Genomic DNA, 25312 nt, shown 5'->3' with positions numbered 1-25312 from the left:
ATAACAAACTAATTAAGGAAATTAAGAAAATTTCATGTATGATAGCAATACAAAATTAAATACTCAGGAAAATTAAGGAGGTGAAAGACTCTTACACTGAAAACTGTGAAACATTGAAAGAAGTTAAAGAATACACAAATAAATGGATAGACAACCTGTGTTCATGAATTGGAAGATTTAATATTGTTAAAATTCCCATAGTTCCCAAAGTGATTTACAAATTCAGTGCAATTATAAAAATCCCAATGGCTTATTTATTTATTTATTTATTTATTTTTAGAGACAGAGTCTTGCCCAGTTGCCCCAGGCTGGAGTGCAGTGGTGCCATCTCACTTCACTGCAACCTCTACCTCCTGTGTTTAAACTATTCTCGTCCCTCAGTCTCCCGAGTAGCTAGAATTATAGGCTTGTGCCACCATACCTGGCTAATTTTTGTATTTTTAGTAGAGACAGGGTTTTGCCATGTTGGCCAGGCTAGTCTCGAAATCTTGGCCACAAGCGATCCACTCACCTTGGCCTTCCAAAGTGTTGGGATTACAGGCATGAACCACCATGCCCAGCCTCAATGGCATTTTTTACAGAAATAGAAAAACAATCTAAAATTCATGCAGAACCACAAAATACCCAAATAGCCAAATCAATCTTGAGAAAAAAGAACAAAACTAAAGGCATTACATTTCCTGATTCCAAAATATATTACAAAGACACAGTAATTAAAACATTTTGATACTATCATAAAAACAGACACATGGAACAATGTAGCAGAACCGAGAGCCTAGAAATAAACTAAAATATGTATGGTCAGCTGATCTTCAACAGGGATGCCAAGAATATACAATAGGGAAAGGACAGATTCTTCAACAAATGGTGTTGGGAAAACTGGATATCCACATGCATAAGAATGAAACTGGAACCTTATACACAAAAACCAACTCAAAATAATTTAAAAATTTAAATATAAGATCTGGAACTCCTAGAAGGAAAACATAAGGAAAAAGTTTCATGACTTTAGTCTTGGCAGTGATTTCTCAAGTATCACACCAAAAGCACCAGCAACAAATGTAAAAAATGACAAGTGGGACTACATCAAACTAAGAAGCTTCTACACAGCAAAAGAAACAATAGAGTGAAAAGGCAACCTACAGAATGAGAGAAAATATTTGCAAATAATATGTCTGACAACGGGTTAGTATCTAGCAGTGGAGATTTTTTTTTTTTTTTTTGAGATGGAGTCTCGCTCTGTCGCCCAGGCTGGAGTGTAGTGGCTGGATCTCAGCTCACTGCAAGCTCCGCCTCCCGGGTTTACGCCATTCTCCTGCCTCAGCCTCCTGAGTAGCTGGGACTACAGGCGCCTGCCACCTTGCCTGGCTAGTTTTTTGTATTTTTTAGTAGAGACGGGGTTTCACTGTGTTAGCCAGGATGGTCTCCATCTCCTGACCTCGTGATCCGCCTGTCTCGGCCTCCCAAAGTGCTGGGATTACAGGCTTGAGCCACTGCGCCCAGCCTGCAGTGGACATTTTAAATGTAGAGAGGTTACTGTGCTTCAGTTGTTTAAAAAAATTATGTAAATACATGCATATTGCATTGATTAAAAGGCACATCACATTCATTGGACCACAAAGTGCCCTCGGACTCTTAGTGTTTTAATCGCCTGGAATGGAAAAGATACTGGTGGGTACCTGGTGTCTTCGTCTCCTGCTAGTGCCCCTAGATGCCTTCGGTTGACTTTTGATGGACTGGCATGACCTATGAGTGTCTCAGACCATGCATGAGGCGCTTCAGGAGCCTGACTCTGAGCCTCCCAGGGTCATTCTATGTAAACCGTAACACTGTGTACTTATTTTGCCTAGATGCAATGCAAATGCAAGCCATGAAATGTGTAAGTCTGTTTTGGAAATATGCATTTTCTTCATTAGTTTGACAAACATGTTTTAAGTATCTGTTGTATTCCACGTCCTGTGCTAGGTGTTGGTAATATGAAGAAGGTACAGTCAGTTTTTTGAGGGAGCTTCTAGTCTAGGCAGTGGCTTGTAACCAGGGACTGTTTTCAGAGTAATTTGTGAAATGGAAACACCTTACCCACGTGTTCAGTTCACACTCACTTTCCAGTGATTGTATTAGTTGAACTGGGGTGAGGCTTGGGCGTCTGTACTTATGCAACAAAATCACCTGATTTTTAAAGACATTCTCCACTAAGAACCACTAGCAGAAACAAATAATAAATTGTGATTATGAGAAATTAATACGTTGTAAGCTCAGTACAAAAAGAGCAGCAAGGAGTGACATAATTTTTGTTTTTTAATTATTAACTATAAAATACCTACAGAAAGTTCATAAAACACACATAGCAAGAATTATGAAGTGAACATCTTTGTGACTGCTAGTCATGTCAAGAAATAGAATATTGCCAGCATCTGAGAAGCCCTCCCTGTGTCCCTTCCCAGTTATGTCTTCTCTCTCCCACGGCAACAATAGCCTGACTCTTGCTTTTCTTCATGTTTTACCATCTGTGAAGGCATCCTTAATCGATATAGTTGACTTTTTCTCTTTCAAACTCTGTAGGAATTAAATCATAGTACACATATGCTTTTGTCATCTTTTGCTCACCATTGTTTATAAAACTCATCCAAGTTGTTGCATATAGCTCTCATTTGTTCATTTTCATTAGTATGTAGTAGTCCATTATGTGACCTCACCACCATCTGTGTACCCATTCTCTTGTTGGACATGTGGGCCGACTCTCATCTTTGGGTATTGAGCAATGCTTCTATGAACATGTGTGTGTATATAGAGTGTCTATGTGAATGAGTTTCTCCAGGCTGTTCCTAGAGTGAATTTCTGGATTGTAGAACGTGTGTGTTTTTAACTTAGCACTAGATAATGCCAGCCTAAGTTATTGAACCAATCACTTTTCCCTAGGTGATTTAACCATTTTAAAAGCTTTTCAGTGTATGAAGGTTCCTATTGCTTTACTAAACTCCTTGCCAGAGGTGCTTAATCTTGAAGGGTCAGTGAAAAAGAGACACGGGAAGAGGAGGAAGGTTATTTCCGGCATATAAGAAGGAATGAGAATAAAGAGGGTGTAAGTTTGGAAGGAAATTGCAAGCATGCTGATGTGACACTAATATAGAAACCTGCGGGGAAGTGGTGGGAAAAGGGGCTGGAAGTTTGTGATGTGCTGAAGAGTTTGGCCTTCGTTCTAAGGGCAGTAGAGAGACAAGAAAATCAAATACACGTTTTTAAAAAACTTGTGACAGCTGTGTGGAGGATGAGGCCCAGATAGGGGGCACTTTACTACTCTAATCCAGAAAGAAATGAGAGAAGGCAGGGTAGAAGGAGTTGGTTTCCAGAAGGGTTTAGACCAAAGTCACCAGTTCTCCTAATTCTGTTGAATGTGAGGGAAGGGCAGTGAAGAAGAAGCTTGGTTTTTGCTTAGATGACTGAATAGTGGTTATTCCGTTCAATACATGGGGGACTTCAGGAAGAGGAGAGTGTGAGGTCAGGGTGGCAGTAATGGAGAGTGAAATTCGTTTTAGACATGTAGCATGTGAGATATTCCTAGATTATCTAGAGAGAGATGTTCTGTTAGTGGGTTGAACCCGAGAAAGATCTAGGCCAGAAATGTCCTCAGTGTTTGATTCCTCACAGTGTAGATGGTGGTTGAAGCCATGGATAAAGATGCAGCTGCCCAGAGAAAGTCTAAGGAGGATGAGGGATGCTGGGTTGGGTGTGGAAAGAGGATCCTGAAAAGCAGACTGCGAAGGAATCTAAAGTAATGTGAAGTAAAGGTAAGGGAAATCATAATGGTAGGGTAAAAAGGATTTGCATGAAGAGGATTAGGGCTGCTGTCCAGTGCCCTTGGAAGACACTGAAGACACTGAGTGAAATTAGACAGAAAATGTGCTCTGCATTTGGCAGTTAGGTAAGAAGTGCTTGGGGATTGGGGCGAGCAGCATTTCAGCTAGTGGAGCCCAGGGAGCAGAAGTGTTGCTGCAGTGGCTTAAGAGCAAAGAGTGGGTGATAAAGTGGAAAAACAGATGAGGACTGACAGTGAATGGAAGCCAAAAGCACATTAGAAAGAATAGAGTCAATGGGGTGGGGCTGGGCGGTTCATGTGTTTAAGGTGGGACACACTTGTGTATAATCCTATAGAGAGGGCTGGAGGAGAGAGGAAGAATGGCCTTAAAACCTCAGCAGGAGGGGAGGGAAGGACCCACATCCTGTTAGAGGGACTTAACTTTGAATAGGAGGATAGCACTCTGTCACTGAAAGGAAAAGGACGTGGGAAAAATGGGCACAGATGGAAATTGAAAGTTTCTAGCCCTTTTTTTTTTTTTTTTTTTTTGAGACAGAGTCCCACCCACTCTGTCACCCAGGCTGGAGTGCTGTGACACTGCAACCTCTACCTTCCAGGTTCAGGCGATTCTAGTGCTTCAGCCTCCAGGGAGCTGGGATACAGGCTTGCACCACCATCTGTGGCTAATTTTTGTATTGTTTAGTAGAGACAGGGTTTTACCATGTTGGGGAGGCTGGTCTGGAACTCCTGGCCTCAAATGATCTGCACACCTCAGCCTCCCTAAGTGTTGGGATTACAGGCATGAGCCACTGTGCCTGGCCGGAAGTACCTAGCTTTTAATTACCTCTTTCTTCTTGAATAAGAGGCACTTCGTTTGGTTAAGGATGAAAGTTAATGGCCTTCTAAACATACACCCAACCAAATTGTATTACATAATTGTAAACACTGAGTCAACCTACTAAATATGCAGTAATGCAAAGTGTCTTTGAATGGGCATCAAAGGTAAAAAGCCATAGCTGTGCCTCTGGAAAGAGTCTTACAGGATACTGAAGGAACACTTCCTATTCCATTACCACGTGTGAAAACAGTTAAGTTTTATAACCACCTTACGCTTTTATTTATCCTCTTTCTATACAGAAACCAAAATCCTCTTTGTATATAGTACTCATGATCAGGATTTGCAAAAATGATTTCCCCTAAATCTTTTATGGCCAAAGAACTTAGAGAGAAGGCAGAGAAAGGAGAATGAATATGGATATGTGTATCTAAATTCCCTTTAGCCAAAGACCACTGGGAACACACATGTAGTTGAACAAGTTGGGTTTACTACTTGTTGCAGTGAGGAAGAACACACCTTATAAGATACCATGTGGTGTCTTAGTAAGAGGATATTAGAACCTATCATGGAATTTGGGCTCTGGCTGGGTAATATTAGGGAGGATCTAAGGAAATGGGGGCTTACTCTGTCTTGGATGCTGTCAGAAGGCAGGACAATCCTATGAATGGGTATCTCTACAAATCTTATAGGAAGGGCGGACTAGATTGAGGAAAAAGCTATGGTGGTAAAGAAATGATGGTCACTCACTTAGTGCAAGAGGGGGATGTTTGGTATTGTGGATTGCACAGTGACCTTGTTTTTGTGTCACTTTATCATAAAGTTTTAGAGTGACTTCATATGATATAGTCTGTGAGATTATGTCCAACAGAAGAACAAAATAGCTTGATTCTGAGTGACAGACCAGCTTGTAATAATGTTGAAGTCTAGCTATGAAAGTCAGCTCAGTTCTGGGACTGCTTTGTCTACTTATGAAAAAATACATATGCATGGTCCTAGTTGAACTCGTAATTTATATTTTGTTAATTTTTTTATTTCAATAGCTTTGGGGGTACAAGTGGTTTATAGTTACACGGATGAATTGCCTAGTGGTGAAGTCTGAGATTTTAGTACATCTGTCACTTTGTTTTGGTAAGTGCAGTTTTAACATACGTTGGCAAGAGTTTAACAAATTCTCTCATTCTGTGGGGTTTTTTCTTTTCTTTTGGCAGAGTCTCATTGTTGTCACCCAGGCTGGAGTGCAGTGGCATGGTCTAGGCTCACTGCAGTCTTCGCCTCCTGGGTTCAAGTGATTTTCCTGCCTTAGCCTACCACGTAGCTGGGATTACAGGCGCCTGCCACCACGCCCGGCTAATTTTTATATTTTTAGCAGGGACAGAGTTTCACCATGCTGGCCAGGCTGGTCCCGAACTCCTGACCTCAGGTGAGCTGCCTCCCTCGGCTCCCCAAAGTGCTGGGATTAGAGGCATAAGCCACTGTGCCTGGCCTCTCACACTGTTATGTTTTATTGGTACATTAAGGTTTAATACTTTAGGATGCAGGATGTACTTTTTCAGCTATGTCCTTGTGAGAGTGGAAGAAAGGGGAGACCTGCAAATTGGCAAGGGAGTCACAAATCTTAAACAAGAATCCGTACAGTAGCAAGAATCTGTGTAGGGGGAGGCCAATCGCTTCTAATCAGTCTTGGAGGTGCATAGTGTCTAACCAAGAATGATTATTGATTTCTTTTTAATAGAGACCGGGTCTCACTGTGTTGCCCAGGCTGGGCTTGAACTCCTGGCCACAAGGGATCCTCCCTCTTCGACCTCCCAAAGTGCTGGGATCATAGGCATGGGCCATTGCACTCAACCTGATGGATTAACATCAAGAGTTGTAACTAACTGCGCAGGGAACCAACATCCTAAGTTCTTTTGTCAGCATATTCTCTCTTTGTAGGCAAATCTATATAAGAGACAAAATTACAATCTGCAGATTGTTTGATTTGGATGGGGACATTACAAGACAAGCTAGCTTGGGTATCTTGATGGGTGTTGTCGTCAAGGTGTATGACATCTACACTTTAGAGATTTGTGTGGCCAGTACACAGAAACACAGGTCTGACCCTAAAACCATGTGCTGAACCTATATGCTATAATGTTGAATGCCAAGATTACTAACATGGGTTTCATACCATGTCAGCACCTAGCATGAGAACTTGTGCATAGTAGGCACTCAGTGCACATTGTGAGGAGTTGTCTAAGCTTAAAGGACATAGGGCCATGGGTACGGGGAAGAGGGTGAGGCTATTGAACTGTTAGTTGTGTCTGCCATGGATGTAGAGAGCCCTATCTTATAGGCATTTGCCAACCTTGTAGGCATTTGCCAGCCTGGCTCAAAACTTTAATACACGTTTATGGTGGAACTAGTCTATAAGATTGGTTTGTTTGCTTTTTAGGGACAGGGCTCTGTTGCCTAGGCTGGAGTGCAGTGGTGAGATTATATCTCTCTGTAGCCTTGAACTCCTGAGCTCAAGTGATCCTCCTGTCTCAGCCTCCTAAGTAGCTAGGACTACAGATGTGTGCCACCATGTCCTGCTAATTTTTGTATTTTTAGTAGAAACAGGATCTTGCTATGTTACCCAGGCCTGTCCTGAACTCCTGGCCTCAAGCAGTCCTCTTGCCTTGGCTTTCCAAAGTGCTGAGATTACAGGCATGAGGTACCATGCCAAGCCTACAAATTTTTAATGGAAACATTATGAAGGGAAGGAGGGAGAATGGGAAGGAATTAAAATTTATCTGTAATTGCACAAAAACAAATTAAGGAGCTTCCTTTACCTACTTCATTCTGACATTTGGAACCTGTATAAGGAAACAAAACACAGAGAAATTTAAGAAGCAGCTCTCCTTGTGGATATGTCAATTGTGTAGAGACAGGTTGACCAAGGAAATCTGCTATATGAAATTTGCTCTTTTGTTTCGTTTTTCATTGTTACTCTTTATATAGGGATAGGCTTTCCCCTAGCTGACTTACTACTTATCCCTGCCTTTTTTTTTAAAAAAAAATTACCTTCTTTTGCTAATATTCTTTTTTCTCTTCCATCTTATATTTTGAATCAGAATATAGACTTAAAGTTTTATGATAGGTAAAAATAGTAAGAGCTTTTTGATGTGAGAGTTGCTTTCTCTATGAGGTTAAAGCAAAATTCTATTTTGCCCGTTAATACATATGTGTAGTTATAGTTAATTTTGTTAAATTGATAACTGTTTTTGAAATTATATGACATTTTCCCAAGTGATCGTACTGTGAAAAATGATTTAGATAAGCCTATAGAGATGAAAAAATCTCTAAATGGTGGTGGTTGGGCTAGATTTCACTTTACTGGTGTAGAAACAGTATTAAAGCCTGTGATTGGTTCCCCAGTTATCTTGGGCAGTGCTCTAGTTATACCCTTAGATAGAAGACCGTGCTCCTCTTTTTAAGCCATTCTTGGGGCCAGGCACTGTGGCTCATGCCTTATAATCCCAACACTTTGGGAGGCCAGGGTGGGCGACTCGCTTGAACACAGGAGTTCAAGACCAGCCTAGGCAACATAACAAAAACATTGTCTCTACTAAAAATACCAAAATTTGGCCAGGCAAAGTGGCATGCACTTGTAATCCCAGCTACTTGGAACGCCGAGGTGGGAGAATCACTTGAGTCCAGGAGGTTGAGGCTGCAGTGAGCCATGATTGCGCCACTGCAGTCCAGCCTGGGCAACAGAGACCCTGTCTCAAAATAGATAAATAAATAAATAAAATAAAAATAAAATCTTCTTGTATGCCTGATCTGTTACTGAATTATTCATGTACCTTCGGAGGCTCTAAAATTCTCCATTAATCAGGATTTCAAGAACATTATGATAATAGTTTAATATGAATATTAATAGGTTTTTCTCAGGAATTCCCTTTCACTATTTTGGTTACTTCTGTTTTAAGCATTTATAATATTTCAGGTTCATATTAATATTATTAATGATGAGTGTTATACTGAATATGTGAAAAAATAATGGATTCTTTTTAGAAAAACTTTAGTATAACCCTATTATCTTGTGTGTCAAAAAGTCAAGAATGTAAAAACATGGGGTGATTCTGACTTTCCTAAAAGAAAAATTGTGGTATCTTAACATAAAATTTTTGGAAATTTTGGAACGTAAAATATCAGTAAGCATTGAATTAATAAGCCACTTGGCAAATAATACAGCTCTTATGTTGTACTTAATAAAAATTAAGCAGAAGGTTTCATGACTAATGAACACATTTTAACTACTTCAGGTCCTCTTCTATTTAAGTAGTTACAGAAAAGTGTTGTATATTTAAAGAACACTTATTTTAAATTTACATTCTGTAAGAAGAAAAGTGGCTGAGGTTTATTTCTTTGAGCTGCCAGAACTCTTCCTTAATGTTTATGGTGCTTCATTAATTTAGTGCGTGACCTTGTACCTGAGTATAATTGAGTCAACTGTGTGAAAATGTTGTGATTATTCTTTGATTAGAACTGAAATCTATAATTAGAAGCAAGATATTTTTATTTCCTTATATCAATATGTTCTGATATAATTATTTCTACCAGAATGAGATTTTTTTAAAACCAAATTAATAAATAGGAGGTTTTGGGAATCAGAAAGTACTTTAGAATTCAGCTGGTTCAGCCACTTCCGTTTATTGCTGATGATACTGAGGACCAAAGTGTGGAGAAATGAATTATCCAAGGTGACACATTTGGTCAACATATTTGGTCCAGTGCTTCTCGCCCTGTAATCCTTGTTATTCTCTCAAAACCAATCTAGACTATTTAAAAGAGAGGGAGGTGGGAGAATGCCAAAGGAAAAGGGTGAACATCCCCTTTTAGTGAACCTGCTAAGGTTAAGGGTTCACTTAATGGGTCTCCAGCATCTGTTCTTTAGACCAAATGCTTCTATGGTAGAGATATTCATGCTAATAAAATCAAATTTTGGTTTTTAGGTGAGAGCTACGTGTGTGCATCCAATGAACCATTTCGTAAAGTCGATTACACCAAAAATATTAATCCGAACTGGTCTGTGAACATCAAGGGTGGGACATCCCGAGCCCTGGCTGCTGCCTCCTCTGTGAAAAGTGAAGTAAAAGAGAGTAAAGATTTCATCAAACCCAAGTTAGTGACTGTGATTCGAAGTGGAGTGAAGCCTAGAAAAGCCGTGCGGATCCTTCTGAATAAAAAGACTGCTCATTCCTTTGAACAAGTCTTAACAGATATCACCGAAGCCATTAAACTAGACTCAGGAGTCGTCAAGAGGCTCTGCACCCTGGATGGAAAGCAGGTAAGATGCTTCTAGCTGCCAGCTCTCCATCTGACTTTTAAACTCCCTGTGCCATGGTGGCCACATAGTCAACAATAGAAATTTAGTAGCCTGCTAGAAATCCTTCTAGGAGTCCTACTTGAGAAGAGTGTGCGTGTGTGTGTGTGTGTGTGTGTGTGTATGTGTGGGTGTGTGTATGTAAAATTAACCTTTTTTTGTGAAAAATGTAAGTGACTCACAAGTGAGTATAGAGAAGTCTATCATATACTTCTTTTGGTTATTGGAAGGAAAATGTAAATTTCTGAGGGAAAAGTTTAAGTTGAGGAGACACCCTGTGTTAAATGGCATGTCATCTAGTTATGAATAAGAACCACTGTTGATTCGTAAAGTCGTTATGGACTTGGGTATCACAGGAGTCAAAATTAAAAGTATTTAACATTCTTAGAAAAGCCTTTTCTTCCCAACTTATATATAATAGGGAAAATGTATTTCAAAAGACAGTACTTTTATAGGAATGTCCATAAAAGTTTCATAGGGAGCACTGGAGGTAATTAGTCAGCATTTTTGAAAAATGAAAAATTGCACAGGAAAAAGCAATTTAAATTATGGCAACAATGTATCAGGGAATCTAAGGGACAAAAAAAGTTGGCATATTGCAAGAACACATGAATAGAGTTATATAAGTGTTGAATTTTGCTACAATCAGATTATCATTGCTAAAAAGAAGCCTGGCTTCTGAAGTGTATTTCCCCCCAAATTCCATAAAGTTAAATTGTTTATATTTACATTGTAGTAAAATTATAGTTTCCAAAATTAAATTTGTTTCTTTGTTCCATTTTGCCTCTTCCCTGTAACATACTTAATTTATTTTGAAGTGTTTGGCTCTTGAAGTGCTGAGAATGAATAATATAAAACACTAAGCAGTGTCTTTGGGAAAAACACAATCAAATTAGTCTCCAATTTTCTAAGACCAGATCTAGTTAGTACAGTGCTTGCTGAAACATTAACAATTTAAAAAAATATATGTTCTAAAGATTCCAGTAGATTATGGTAAAATTAGAATGACATTTCTAATTAATGAGATACATGGTGCCTCACAGCCACCTGCCCCCAAACGTGTGTGAATGATGATAGACACTTTGTACAATTTAGTGAATAGCACAGTACAACACAAAACACCTTAAGATTTACTCTGCAAGTAAGTAAAAATAAATTAGGCCAAGGAAAAAGGTATTTGACAAATCAAATAGTTGGTTATCGCTGGGCACAGGGAAGACACATATAGAGACAAATATTTAAGATACCTAACCAAAGAAAAAAATCTAAACTCACCAATTTAGGGGGAAAAGGCATGTAAACAGTAAATACAGGTGTGATTTGAAAAATTAGAGCTCAAATTTGGAAATCTCCAAATGAATGACATTCAGGAAAAATGTAGGTGAAATAAAAGAAGTTGTAGTCAGGTGTGGTGGTGCACTCCTGTAGTTCCAGCTACTTGGGAGGCTGAAGTGGGAGGATCCTTTGAACCCAGGAGTTTGGGGCTGCAGTGAGCTATGATTGTGTGACTGCACTCCAGCCTGAGTGCTGGTGACAAAAAAGACCACATCGCCTTAAAAAAAAAAAAAAAAAAAGGAAATCGAGCATCTAAGTAAACTAATTGAAATAATAACCATTGAAATTTAAAGTTATTCACAAAATTATCCTTAAAAAGGCCCCAGACTATACATATAAAAATGTTAACCGAAGCACATGCAACTAAAAATCAACATTTCAAAACAATACAGTGTGATGAATAGGACTTATGCTGGTAATTAAAGGATGGCTTACTATTGAGAAACTTCTTTATTCGTGAGATCTATAGGATAAAGCATAATTGCACATATTCATAATCCTAAACAAATGTTGCAAAGGCATTTGATAAAGTACTCCATATTCAGTTAAAGATTTAGTAATAAAAACAGGTAAAATTACACTGAAAAAAACAAATTTCTATCTGAAACAACAAGCCAATGTATTACAAAGTAAATAAACACTGGAAATATTTCTGTGACAGTCAGGTCCAAGATAAGGATGCCTGATGGCGCCAGTATTCAACATTCCTCTATACATTCTTTGATTTTTACTTATAGTTTACTAGAATTTCAGTAAGAATCTAAATGAGATTTTTTTAGGAGGGGTAGATAGGGAACCTAACAAAGTGATTTTTAAAGTTAATCTGGAAGAATAGGAAAATTTTGGAAATAATGATTAATGGGCTCTGATGCTATTGGATACTAAATCATCATTCTCATACCACAGCAAAAATAAATTCCAGGTGTGTTAGAAATATAGATGTCAAAATGAAACAAAAGAACTAAAAGTATGTCAATAATTATGTTGAAATGGGAACAGATTTTCTAAGCATAAGGTAATGGGAAAATCAGAAAGGGTAAGATTGAATGGACAACATAAAAATGAAAACTTTCTGGATGCCAAGCAAAGGTTTATATGCTTTAATATTGAGTTTAGTAATTTAATATGAAAAAGACAAATGCTACAATGAAAAAGATGAATAGAAGTCTAAACAATTTGAAAAGACAGAATTAGTGAACATTAAAAAATTGTTCAGTTTCACAAAAAGGTGAATTAAAGAAGGGAGATATTTTAATATTTAAAACTGACAAAGAAAATGTTCACTGTTTCTGAATATGCAGTGAATTGGTATTCTCAAATGGTGATGGAAGTATAAAATTCATAAACTTTATGAAAAGCAATTTGTTAATGTGTATAACTATACAGATGTTCTTACTATTTGAACTAGTAAATTAGCTTTTGGAATTTATCCTAAATGACCTGACATGCAAACATAATTACACAAAAAATTTCATCCCAGAATAAAAGCAAAAAGTTGAAAGCAGTTTAAAAATCCCTAAAGTAAAAAATAGTTAAGTTATATTACCATGGAATTCATATGTACTGGCCATTGAAAATTATGGTTGGAGTAATATTTAAAGACATGAGAAAATGTTAAATGGAAAAAGCAAGAAACAAATTCTATGTAATATTTTCAATTCTTTGTACAGTTAAATAAGTAGCAGCAGAAGTGCTAATTCAGAAGGAAACATGATTATACTTGCCATCAGAAATTGAATATTTGCTGTTCTGATATCCATTACTACTTCCTAATGTCTGCTCAAAAACAAAAACTCAAGCACTGGGAAAAAAAAGACTGATCTCAGTCAGATTTTAGAAATTCAAACACATGACTTAATTTTTTTTGTGTGTGCCAAAAAAAGATCTTTTAAGACTTTCGAGTAAAATATTTCCTTGGAAAAATTAGATTTAATTTTTGATAAACACAATATTGGATATTGCATTTTTCAGTGAACTGGGTATCCTTGAAAGCTATCATTTTCTTGGTGCTGAGTCCATGTTGTACTATATAGGTGAACTTGCTAATCCTCAAAACTTCAAGTCTGTTTTTGGTTGATATAAGTATAAAGGTAACATGAAATCTGCAAACCTTTAAATGAGCAGTGCTCAATTTGATCTTTTTATAATAAAAAAATTTCCATGGGTATGCATGCTTGATCTTGGCCAAAAGGCCAAGAAGCAATTCTACAGGTATGTAAAACTATCAGCGTTCTGAGAATTCTCAAGGAAAGGACAGCTTTCCTTAGAGGAAGAGAAAGGAATGAGAAAGGAACTAAGATCTGTTGATAAGTTGTCCATGCACAAAATTGTAAACTGTCTGCCCGAATTTTGTTTTTTGCTGGTTACTTCCTACCCAGATTGGTTGTTTTCATTTAATATTTTCCTGATCGTCAACGCAAGGATAGAAATTAAATAACTTTTAGGCAATTCACCATGAACAGTCACTGACTCCGTTGTGACACCTGTGTGAGAATTTTAAGGGGCTAGTTATCCTTTGAGTTGGAAAGCATTCCTGATTGAAGACATGATGATGTGTCATGTGCCAGTAGCATTTATGTGGCTAAAACAGTGTCCCTTGAATCTTTTCTTCCCTCAAAATGGATGAACACATGCTACTGCTAGCAATGACTCCATTTACAAGGTCTGACTTGGTTATTAAAACTGATTAAATTTTATGTCTGTTTATAAAATCACTTCAAATAAAATCGTATTTAGGATTTTGTCCATATTCTTGGGTTTTCTTTAGAGCAGTGATTCTCAACCAGGGACAGTTTTGTCCCTAGGGCAGGTATGGCACGGTCTAAAGTCATTTTTTGATTGTTGAAGCTGGGATTGGGGATTCCACTGGCATCTGGTGGGTAGAAGCCGGGGATGGTGCCCATCATCCTACGATGCGCAGGACAGCCACGACATCATCCTTCCTTGTCCATGATATTAACAGTGCTGAGATTCAGAAATCCTGGTGTAGAGTAAGTGAGCTAATTCAAAAGAAAGTGCTGCTTGTTTGAATAAGTATTAACTTTGTTATTAGGCCATATGCTAAGCTTTATTTCAGAATTTATAGATGTCCTGATAGTCTCTCTGTCCGTTTCTTACCTATTCATGTGATTGATGCAAGATTGTTAGAATGTCACGGTTTGTAGGGTCTGTTTTTTTTTTTTTTTTTTTGAGACAGAATCTTACTCTGTCACCCAGGCTGAAGGGCAATGGCAGTCTCGGCTTACTGCAGCTTTGACCTCCTGGTCTCAAGTGATACTCCCATTTCAGCCTCCTGAGTAGCTGGGACTACAGGCACATGACACCATGCCTGGCTAATTTTTGTGTTTTTGTAGAAATGGGGTTTCCTTGTGTTTCCCAGGCTGATCTTGAGCTCCTGGGCTCAAGCGATCCACTTACCTTGGCCTCTGAAAGTGCTGGGACTACAGTCATGAGATGCTGCACGCCCAGCCAGTTTGTAATCTTTATTGTCGTAGATTTAAATCTATTTGTTTTCATTGTGTGAGGCTGATCTATGACTGAGTAGCACAGCTTTGCAGGGGATTAAAGACATCCCAAATGGTTTTACTGAGAATTGAAAGTGAAGTGTAAGGTTAGCTGGGCATGGTGATGCTCGCCTGTAGTCCCAGCTATTAGGGAGGCTGAGGCAGGAGGATTACTTGAGCTCCAGTGTTCGAGGCTGCAGTGAGCTGTCGTTGCACCACTGCATGCCAGCCTTGGGGACAGAGTGAGATCCTGACTCAAAAAAGAGAATGAACAAAGGCCGGGCACGGTGGCTCAAGCCTGTAATCCCAGCACTTTGGGAGGCCGAGACGGGTGGATCACAAGGTCAGGAGTTCAAGACCAGTGTGGCCAATATGGTGAAGCCCCGTCTCTACTAAAAATACAAAAAAATTAGCCAGGCGTGGTGGCACATGCCTGTAATCCCAGCTACTTGGGAGGCTGAGGCAGGAGAATCGCTTGAACCCAGGAGGTGGAGGTTGCAGTGAGCCAAGATTGCGCCACTGCACTCCAGCCTGGGCGATAGAGCGAGACTCCATTAAAAAAAAAAAAAATGAATATGAAGTGTGAGGAATCATTTAATCTCGTGAGTTTTCAAGTACTGTACTTAATACTTAAAAGTGGTATCATGGTTACTGATTTTCTAAAAACATAATATATAACATATGTTTATAGATGTGATGACCAGAAAACATGATCTGTAAAGAGAAGTCATGGTTATTCTCTACTTAAGTAATTTTATTTTAACTTGCAATTAATTTTGATTAAATGCCTCACTTAAATGCTTTTAAAAATAAAACCTTCTTGCACTTTTGAGTTAAAGGGATTGTATAGGAAAACAAATTTACTTTTTAAATTTTTTGAAAGAGTGACATTCTCATAATAAAATACAGCAGGGAGAATTTTTTAAAATGCCTCTATTCTGTTAAGAGATTAAAAGGTCCAAATATAGCTTTTGTCCACATCTAAAAAAAAAAAAAATCTAGCTTTTAGCTTTCCCAGAAACAGCAGTTTTAACATAAAAGAAACGTATTCTGTGGAATTTTGGAACAAGTTGATTCTTGTCATGGGCAAAGGCAAAACAGAATCAGAAATTGCTTGCAGTTGATTCTTTATGGGTAAAATACTTCCAGACTTTGGGACCACTGCCAGCCTTAGGATGCTCACATGCAACAGGTCCTCTTTGGGGAACATGGCAACTCCTTGGAGTGCCTGCTCTTATCAGCCATCTTAAAGTTTATGAAGGTTCCCATCTTCACTTTTAAAAACTTTAGCTATTTTGTGGATACCATAACATAAATAGTATTTATTTTGTACTTTAGCTTTCTGGAATCACATTTTCTAGTGAAGATTCCTTTTTTTGAATCACCTAACCATATTTAGATAAAGCAATCTCTTCTCAAAAGTTGCTACATAAAACTCAAATTGTTGATAAGTATTCACAAACATGTTCTACAATTTATTTAACCTTGTTATAATTTTTCCTTAAAGTAGATAAGGACAGACTTTGGTTTTAATTCTCACACTGCTCCCAATGCATGCAGTTCCTTTTTTTTTTTTTTTTTTTTTGGGATGGAGTCTAGCTCTGTCGCCAGGCTGGAGTGCAGTGGCGTGATCTCGGCTCACTGCAGTCTCCGCCCCCTGGTTCAAGCGATTCTCCTGCCTCAGCCTCCCGAGTAGCTGAGATTACAGGCACGTGCAAGCACACCCAGCTAATTTTTTTTTTCTTTGTATTTTTAGTGGAGACTGGGTTTCACCATGTTGGCCAGGATAGTCTCAATCTCCTGACATCATGGTCCGCCTGCCTCGGCCTCCCAAAGTGATGGGATTTCAGACGTGTAATAACTTTAGGTAATTCAGTAACTTTTAGGCAATTCGCCATGAACAGTCACTGACTTCATCGTGACATCTGTGTGAGAGTTTTAAGGGGCTGGTTTATGAAGTTTGTGAAGGTTCCCACTGTGCCCGGCCACATTTCCTTTTGCAGATGATAGAAATCTAGACAACTGAGTTTTGTCTTACTGGATACATTCGCACCTGCAAAATGTGTAGCCCTGGTCTCCCTCAAGTAATGGAAAATTTATCTCAACCAAGAATTAACAGACTAAGAGCAACTAATAGGATGTTTCTGTTCAGCAGGAAATACAAGTATAGAAAGGGAGGAAAAATGTTATTTTTTTATTTGGTTCCTGATCTAAAGTGACTTACCTTAAAACAAAAGGGGGATGGACGTAGGGCTTAAATCTTTGCTTCTGATGAACCCCTTTTGAAAGAGGAATCTAAAAAGTGTGAAGAAAGAAGGAAATGTTTAGATATCCTTCTTCTTTTTAAGCTTGCATTTTGCCATTTTGATATCCATTGTAAAGCAATTTCCCTTGACCTTAAATATTTTCTCCTTTTTAATGGGGGACTGGAGGAAAACACTGAAATCCTGTCAGTTGCAAATTAGAAGAGAGATTTAGAAGAAACAATTTCAGCTCCAACAAATTATGCAATGTAAAGTGTAGGTGGGATAAAAATGACATCACTGCAAACTCTTTTGTTTCCTTATTCCTTTGATGTCTAAGGGGAGTAATGCATGCAGCATAAAGATAGTGTTAAAATTAGTTATTAAGCTGAAATTTTATGCACTACCAAATTTTGTTATAAAATGTATTTTTCTTGGATTATAGTAATGGTTATCACAATATTTTGTTACATATGTATTTGACAATATGTAGAGTAATAGCTAACCGCTTAATTAGGTAATAGATAACAACTCATAGCTTACTATGCCAGACATTATGTTCATGCTTTATTTTTTTAATATGTGCCTTTTTGAACTTCAGTAGCTTTTAGGACACAGTGGTTTTTGGTTACGTGGATGAATTGTATGGTGGTGAAGTCTGAGATTTTATTGCACCTATCACCTGAGTTGTGTCCATTGTACCCAACATGTAGTTTTTTATCCCCTACCCACTTCCACCCTTCCCACTTCTGAGTCTCCAAAGTCCTTTTTACCATCCTGTAAGCTTTTGTGTACCCATAGCTTAGTTCCCCCTTTTAAGTGAGAACATACAGTATTTGGTTTTCTGTTCCTGAGTTACTGCAGGTAGAATAATGGCCTTTAGCTCTGTCTACGTTACTGCAAAATATATTATTTCAGTCTTTTTTATAGCTGAGTAGTATTCCATGGTATATGTATACCACGTTTTCTTTATCCACTCATTGGTTAATGGGCACTTAGATTGGTTTCATGTCTTTGCAGTGGTGAATTGTGCCAAGATAAACATATGCATGCAGTGTCTTTTTGATATAATGACTTCTTTTCGTGTGTGTAGATACCCAGTAGTGAGGTTGTTGGATCAATTGGTAGATCTACTTTTAGTTCTTTAAGAAGGCTTTGTACTGTTTTCCATAGAGGTTGTACTAATTTACATTCCTACCAGCATTGTATAAGTGTTCCTCTTTCACCACATCCACATTAGCATCTGTTGTTTTTTGACTTTTTAATAATGGCCATGCTGGTAGGGGTAAGGTGGTAGGTATGTCATTGTGGTTTTAATTTGCGTTTCCTGGATGATTAATGATGTGGAACATATTTTAGTATTTTTGTTGGCCGTTTGTATATCTTCTTTTAAAAAATATCTATTTGTCATTTGCCCACTTATTGATGGGGTTATTTGTTATTCTCACTGATTTGAGTTCCTTGTAGATTCTGGGTATTGGTCCTTTGTTGGATGCATAGTTTGCAAATATTTTCTCCTGTTGTGTAGGTTGCCTGTTTACTCTGATAATTCCTTTTGCTGTGCAGAAACTTCTTAGTTTAATTAGGTCTCATTTCATTTATTTTTGTTTTGGTTACATTTGCTTTTGGGGTCTTAGTCACAAATTATTTACCTAGGCCAGTGTCCAGAAGAGTTTTTCCTAGGTTTCCTTCTAGAATTTTTATGGCTTCAGGTCTTAGATTTAAATCTTTGATCCATCTTGAGTTGATTTTTGTATATGATGAGGGATAGGGAATCCAGTTTCATTCTTATACATGTGGTTATCCAGTCTTCCCAGCACCACTTACTGAATAGGGTTTCCTTTCCCCAGTGTATGCTTTTGTCTGCTTTGTCAAAGATCAATTGGTTCTAAGAATTTTAGTTTCTCTCTAGATTCCATATTCTGTTCTGTTGATCTGTGTATGGTTATACCAGTACCATCCTGATTTGCTAACTGTAGCCTTATAGTATAATCTGAAGTCAGGTAATGTGATGCCTCCAGATTTGTTCTTTTTGCTTAGGATTGCTTACTTGGGTTCTTTTTTGGTTCTGTATGAATTTTAGGATTCTTTTTTCTAATTCTGTGAAAAAATGACGTTGGTATTTTGATAAGAATTGCATTGAATTTGTAGATTGCTTTGGGCATATGATCATTTTCATAATATTCTTCCAATCCATGAGCATGGTATGTTTTTCCATTTGTTGTGTCATCTTAGATTTCTTTCAGCAGTATATTGTAGTTCTCCTTCTAGAGATCGCTCATCTCCTTGGTTAAGCATATTCCTAGGTATTTTATTTTATTTTTTGCAGCTATTGTATAAAGGATTGAATTCTTGATTTGATTCTCAGCTTGGTCATTGTTGATATATAACAGTGCCACTGATTTGTGCACTTTGTAACCTGAGACTTTATTTACCAAATTTAGGAGTCAGAGAAATCCTTAGAATTGTCTAGGTATATGATAATGTCATCAGCAAACTTAGATAGTTTGACTTCCTGTTTTCCAGTTTGGATGCCCTTTCTTTCTTTTGCCTTATCGCTCTGGCTGGGACTTCCAGTAACTGTATTGAATGGAAGTGGTAAAAGTGGGCATTGTTGTCCTGTTCCAGTTCTTAGGGGGAATGCTTTCAACTTTTCTCCATTCAGTATAATGTTGGCTGTGGGTTTGTCTGATAATGGCTTTTATTATTTTGAGATATGTTCCTTCTGTGTCTAGTTTGTTGAAGGTTTTCTTTTTTTTTCTAAATCATAAAAGGATGCTGGCTTTTATTGAATGTTTTTTCTGCATTGATTGAGATGCTCATATTGTTTTTTTAAAATTCAGTTTATGTGATGTATCTCATTTATTGACTTGTATTTATTAAATTATCCATGCATGCCTGGGATGAAACCCACTTGACTGTGGTGAATTAACTTTTTTTTTTTTCTTCCCCCAAACAGAGTCTTGTTCTGTCGCCCAGGCTGGAGTGCAGTGGTGTGATCTTAGCTCAGTGCAACCACTGCCTCCTGGGTTCAAGAGATTCTCGTGCCTCAGCCTCCCAAGTAGCTGGAATTATAGGCACATGCCACTATACCTGGGTAATTTTTGTATTTTTAGTAGAGACAGAGTTTTGTCATGTTGGCCAGACTGGTCTCTAATTCCTGACCTCAGGTGATCTGCTCGCTTCGGCCTCCCAAAGGGCTGGGAATTACAGGTGTGAGCCACTGTGCCCAGCCGTAATTATCTTTTTGATGTATTGTTGGATTCAATTTGTTAGTATTTCATTGAGGATTTTTGCATCTATGTTCATCAGAGATATTGGTCTGTAGTTTTCCTTTTTGTTATGTCCTTTTCTAGTTTGGGTTTCAGGGTAGTACTGGGTTAATAGAATGGGTTAGGGTGGATTCCCTCTTTCTCCGTGTTTCAGAATAGTTTCAATAGGATTTGTACCAATTCCTCTTTGAATGATAGAATTTGGCTGTGAATCTGGCCCTAGGCTTTTTTTTTTTCTTTTTTGGCAGTTTTTGTATTGTTGATTCAATGTCACTACTAGTTACTGGTCTGTTCAGGATTTATATTTCTTTCTGATTCAAGCTAGTAGGGTTGTATGTTTCCAGGAATTTGTGCATTTCCTCTAGATTTCCACGTTTGTATGCATAGAGATGTTCATAGTAGTCTTGAATGATCATTTTTATTTTTGTTGTGTCCGTTGTAATGTTTCTATTTTCATTTCAAATTGAGTGTATTATTGGTTAATCTAGCTAATGGTTAATTTTTGTTTATCTTTTCAAAGAAATAACCTTTTTTAATTGATCTTTTGCATTGTCTTTTTTATATCAATTTCATTTAGTTTTGCTCTGATCTTTATTGTCTATTTTCTTCTGCCAGTATTTGGTTTAGTTCTTATGTCTCTAGTTCCTTGAGGTGTGACATTAGGTTGTCAATTTGTGATCTTTCAGATTTTTTGATATGAGCATTTAGCTCTTTAAACTTTCCACTTAGCACTGCTTTTGCTGTATCCCAGAGGTTTTGACAACTTGTGTCACTATTATTCATTTCAAAGAATTTTTAAATTTCCATTTTGATTTCAGTGTTAACTCAAAATTATTCAAGAGAAGATTGTTTAATATCTGTGTATTTGTATAGTTTTGAAGGTTCCTTTTGTAGTTAGTTTTATTCCATTGTGGTCTGAGAAGATACTTGAAGTAATTTTGATTTTTTTTTTTTTTTTTTTTTTTTGAGACGGAGTCTCGCTCTGTCACCCAGGCTGGAGTGCAGTGGCCAGACCTCAGCTCACTGCAAGCTCCGCCTCCCGGGTTTACGCCATTCTCCTGCCTCAGCCTCCCGAGTAGCTGGGACTACAAGCGCCCGCCACCTCGCCCGGCTAGTTTTTTGTATTTTTTAGTAGAGACGGGGTTTCACCGTGTTAGCCAGGATGGTCTCGATCTCCTGACCTCGTGATCCGCCCGTCTCGGCCTCCCAAAGTGCTGGGATTACAGGCTTGAGCCACCGCGCCCGGCGTAATTTTGATTTTTTAAAAATGTATTAAGATTTGTTTGGTGGCCCATCATATGGTCTATATATCTTGGAGAATGTTCCATGTACTTATTAGAAGAATGTATATTCTGTAGTTATTGGGTAGAATGTTCTGTAAATATCTGTTAGGTCCATATGTTCTAGAGTGTAGTTTAAGTCCACGTCTGCTTGTTGACTTTCTGCCTTGATGACCTGTCTAGTGTTGTCAGTGGAGTGTTGCATTCCCCCACTGTTGTTGTGTTGCTATCTCTTTTCTTAGGTCTAGTAGTAACTTTTATGAATCTGGGAGCTCCAGAGTCAGGTGCATATATATTTAGGATTGTTATATCTTCCTGTTAGAGTGATCCTTTCATCATTAATGAACTTCTTTGTCTTTTATTTTTACCATTGTTGCTTTAAAGTCTGATTTGTCTGATACAACAATAGCTACTCCTGTTTGCTTTTGGTTTTTATTTGTGTGGAATATATTTTTCTACCCCTTTACCTTTATAAGAATCCTTACATGTTAGATTAGTCTCTTGAAAACAGCAGGTATTTGGTTTGTGAATCAAAAAAAAAAAAAAAAAAATTCCACTCTGCCAATCTGTATCTTTTAGGTAGTGTGTTTATACCATTTACATTCAATGTTAATATTGAGAATGTAAGGTACTGTTCCTGTCATCATGTTGATTATTACTTAGATACTTTTATTAATCGTGGTATTTTTTTTATAGGCCCTGTGAGTTTTATGCTGTCAAGAGGCTCTATTATGGGGCATGTTGACCCTTTGTTTCAAGATTTAGAACTTCTTTTAGCATGTCTAGTGGGGCTGGTCGGGTAGTAACATTTCCATAGCATTTCCTTGTCTGAAAAAGACTTTATTTTGCCTTCATTTATGACACTTAGTTTTGCTGGATTCAAAATTCTTGGCTGACAGCTATTCTGTTTAGGGAGGCTAAAAATAAGACCCCACTCCCTTTTGGCTTATAAAGTTTCTGCTGAGAAGTCTTCTATTAGTCTGATAGGTTTTCCTATATAGGTTACCTGATGCTTTTGTCTCACTGCTCTTAGAATTCATTTATTTGTGTTGACTTTAGATAGTGTGATGACTATATGCCTTGGTAATGTTCTTTTTGCGATGAATCCCCCAGGAGTTCTTTGAGCTTCTTGTATTTGGAGATCTAAATCTCTAGGAAGACCAGGGAAGTTTTCCTTAATTATTCCTTCAAATAAGTTTTCCAACCTTTTTGCTTTCTCTTCTCCCTCAGGTATACCAATGGTTCTTAAGTTTGGCCAAATAATCCTGTATTTTCTGGAGGCTTTGTTCATTTCTTTTAATTATTTCTTTCTGGTTGGGTTAATTTGAAAGGCTTGTTTCTGAGTTCTGAAATTATTCTACTTTATTTAGTCTGTTAAAGGTTTCCACTGCATTTTGTAATTCCCTAAATGTGTTTTTCATTTCCAGAAGTCCTGATTGGCTTTCTTGAAAATAGCTGTCTCTTTACAAAATTTGTCATTCTCATCGTAAGTGGTTTTAAAATTTTCTTTATGTTGGTTTTTGCCTCTCTCTTTTATCTCCTTGTGTAGCTAATAACCTTTTGAATTCTTTATCTAGTATTTTCAAAGATTTTATCTTGTTTTGGAGCCATTGCTGAAGAGCTAGTGTGATCTTTTGGTGCCATTATAGAACCCTGTTTTGTTGCCAGAATTATTTTTCTGGTTCCTTTTCATTTGGGTAGACTAATTTTTCTTGAATTTATTTTTGTTTCAGTTGTTTGTTTTTGTGGGTTTTCTTTCCCTTGAGAATGTGTCTTTAATGTTTATTGTAGCCTGACTTGGTTGGCTCTTGGTTCTTTCAGGGATGAAGACACTGTATGAGTTATTTGGTTATAGAGAGTCTTTGTATGATGGCTTTCTCAGGTGGTTGTATTAGCAATGTGCTTGGTGTGTGAGCAGGTTGATTGCTGTGGGATTGAAATGGCAGAGGTCTCTTGAAGCTTATCTCATTCCCTAGTGGTGTACAGTTTTTAATTAATTTATTTTCCGCAGTATTTTATTTACTCAGTTGAACAGTTCAGACTTCAGGCCAGTAGGGGAGGTATCCATGGCTAAAAACCGGTCATGGCTAAAACGGGTGGGTAAATGTAATATCCAGTGGTGACGGGTAAATGTAATATCCAGTGGTGAGCAGAGGTCCCAACCTTGATGGAGGTGGCCAGGGGAGCTCTTGGTGAAACTGTTGAAATCTTTTCAAGGGGAAGGGCGGGAGCCACCTCTGCTTCCCTGTGACACCAGCAGGAATGTAACTTCCCAGTTGCATTCCTGACCCAGTGTTCAGCTGTTCAGATCAGACAGACACCTCTTTTCATCTGCAGGCATGTTGCTGTTCTATGTAGAGAGGAATTGTGACTTTATACCTCGTGCAAGCCTGAACCTGGAGGGCACTCCTCCTGTGGGGATGCAGTCACCCTGAAGTGTTCCAGAAGGGCCGTCTACAGGTGTATGTATCCATGCTGAGCTCCCATGGGAGAAGCCCCTGCTGTGTCTTCAGTAGTAGCTGAGGGGAAGAAGAAGCACTCCCTTCTCCAAGGTCCTTCACAAGCACCAGGGCTTCCTGGCTATTGGGGTAGAGCTGCAGACTTTCCCTGCTGAGCCCAGCACTGCGCCTATGCCTCTGCTGAGAGAAACTCCCACAAGTGGAAAGTTCAGGGACTCAAGGACTGTGTCTGGATTCTTTTGTCCCATGTGATGTTCCCTTCCCCTAGAAGTAGGAGTCCCTGAGGACCAGACCACTATGAATACTGCTGCTCCTCTAGGTCTAGCTACCCAGTGGATACTCCAGGCTGGCGCTAGGGAATGTCTGCAAGGGATCCAGTGATGTGACCGGTCCTCAAGTCTCCCAGCAGCAGGATACTAGCACCAGTGCTGATAGAGGTGGCAGGGGAGTGACATAGACTTTGAGATTCCTTGGTTATAAATAGCCTTAGCGTGTTGGCTTTCTCAAATGCCAGATTGTGTAGTAATGAACTGGTTACGTGGACAGAGTCAGGGCGTGTTGGTTAGCTAGGGTGATCAAGGCCAATGTGATAGGTGAGGTTACACACACGTTTTTCCCTTCCTGGATGCTGTGTTCTTCTACCTGGCGATGCTGTAATGTATTGGCTATGTTGGTTGACTCCTAGAGTGCAAAAGAGTGCCAGCTGTGGTGGTGGTGGTGGTGGTGGGATTTGCGTTTGCCATATGTTACCCAGGGGAGATACTCTGGTGTCTCAGGTGATGAGCAGTGCCATACGGCTTCCAAAAGTTTCTGTCCTTTGTGTTAAGCTACCAGGGTGGGTGGAGGGGCAATGCCAGGTTAGGGACTGGTTAAGGCGGGACTGCACTCTGGTTTTTCATGTGCAGTTGCAAGCAGTGGCCCCAGTGGGGATCAGGGGTCAGTTCTCTGGCCACTGGGGTAATGGTCCGGGGAGGAGTGCAGCTGCCTCTGCTGTACAGAAGAATCTGCCTGGGGAGTGGGGAATGGCAGACGGCAGTAATTCCCACCAGCTCCCACGCACTTGGCAAGGCAGGTCTCTCGTAGGCAGTGTTCCACTAGCAGCAGCTAGCTAAGTTCCAGGCAATCTGTGCTCAGAACTCAAAAATGCCTCAGGCCATAAAGCTTCCTTGAGGAGAGAGAAACCAGGGCTTTCAGGCTATGCCCCTCTTGGTCTGCCCCTGAAGCAGGGGTGCCCAGCTC

General features: G+C 38.7%; 3 protein-coding genes across 10 annotated transcripts in view; all 3 read left to right on the top strand.

The window, feature by feature from the left end:
- The window catches only part of RPS3A (ribosomal protein S3A), a 1130248-nt gene that overhangs the window by 119860 nt on the left and 985076 nt on the right, over positions 1 to 25312 (top strand). The window lies entirely within an intron of this gene.
- MAB21L2 (mab-21 like 2) overlaps positions 1 to 25312 on the top strand; it is a 501930-nt gene that overhangs the window by 15016 nt on the left and 461602 nt on the right. The window lies entirely within an intron of this gene.
- The window catches only part of DCLK2 (doublecortin like kinase 2), a 179300-nt gene that overhangs the window by 14470 nt on the left and 139518 nt on the right, over positions 1 to 25312 (top strand). For all 6 annotated transcript variants that reach the window (XR_007725790.1, XM_050791174.1, XM_050791175.1 and 3 more), the window contains exon 2: positions 9611 to 9945. Coding sequence is in view for 5 of the 6 variants with exons in the window: in XM_050791174.1 (XP_050647131.1) it covers positions 9611 to 9945 (335 nt within the window). In the remaining variant the exon portion in view is untranslated. The remainder of the gene's footprint in view (positions 1 to 9610; positions 9946 to 25312) is intronic.

This window comes from Macaca thibetana, chromosome 5 (assembly GCF_024542745.1).
Source record: "Macaca thibetana thibetana isolate TM-01 chromosome 5, ASM2454274v1, whole genome shotgun sequence".
In the NCBI taxonomy this organism is placed as follows: Eukaryota; Metazoa; Chordata; class Mammalia; order Primates; family Cercopithecidae; genus Macaca; species Macaca thibetana.
The sequence above is the reverse complement of the archived record's forward strand: the minus strand, read 5'-3'. Positions and strand labels throughout refer to the sequence as shown.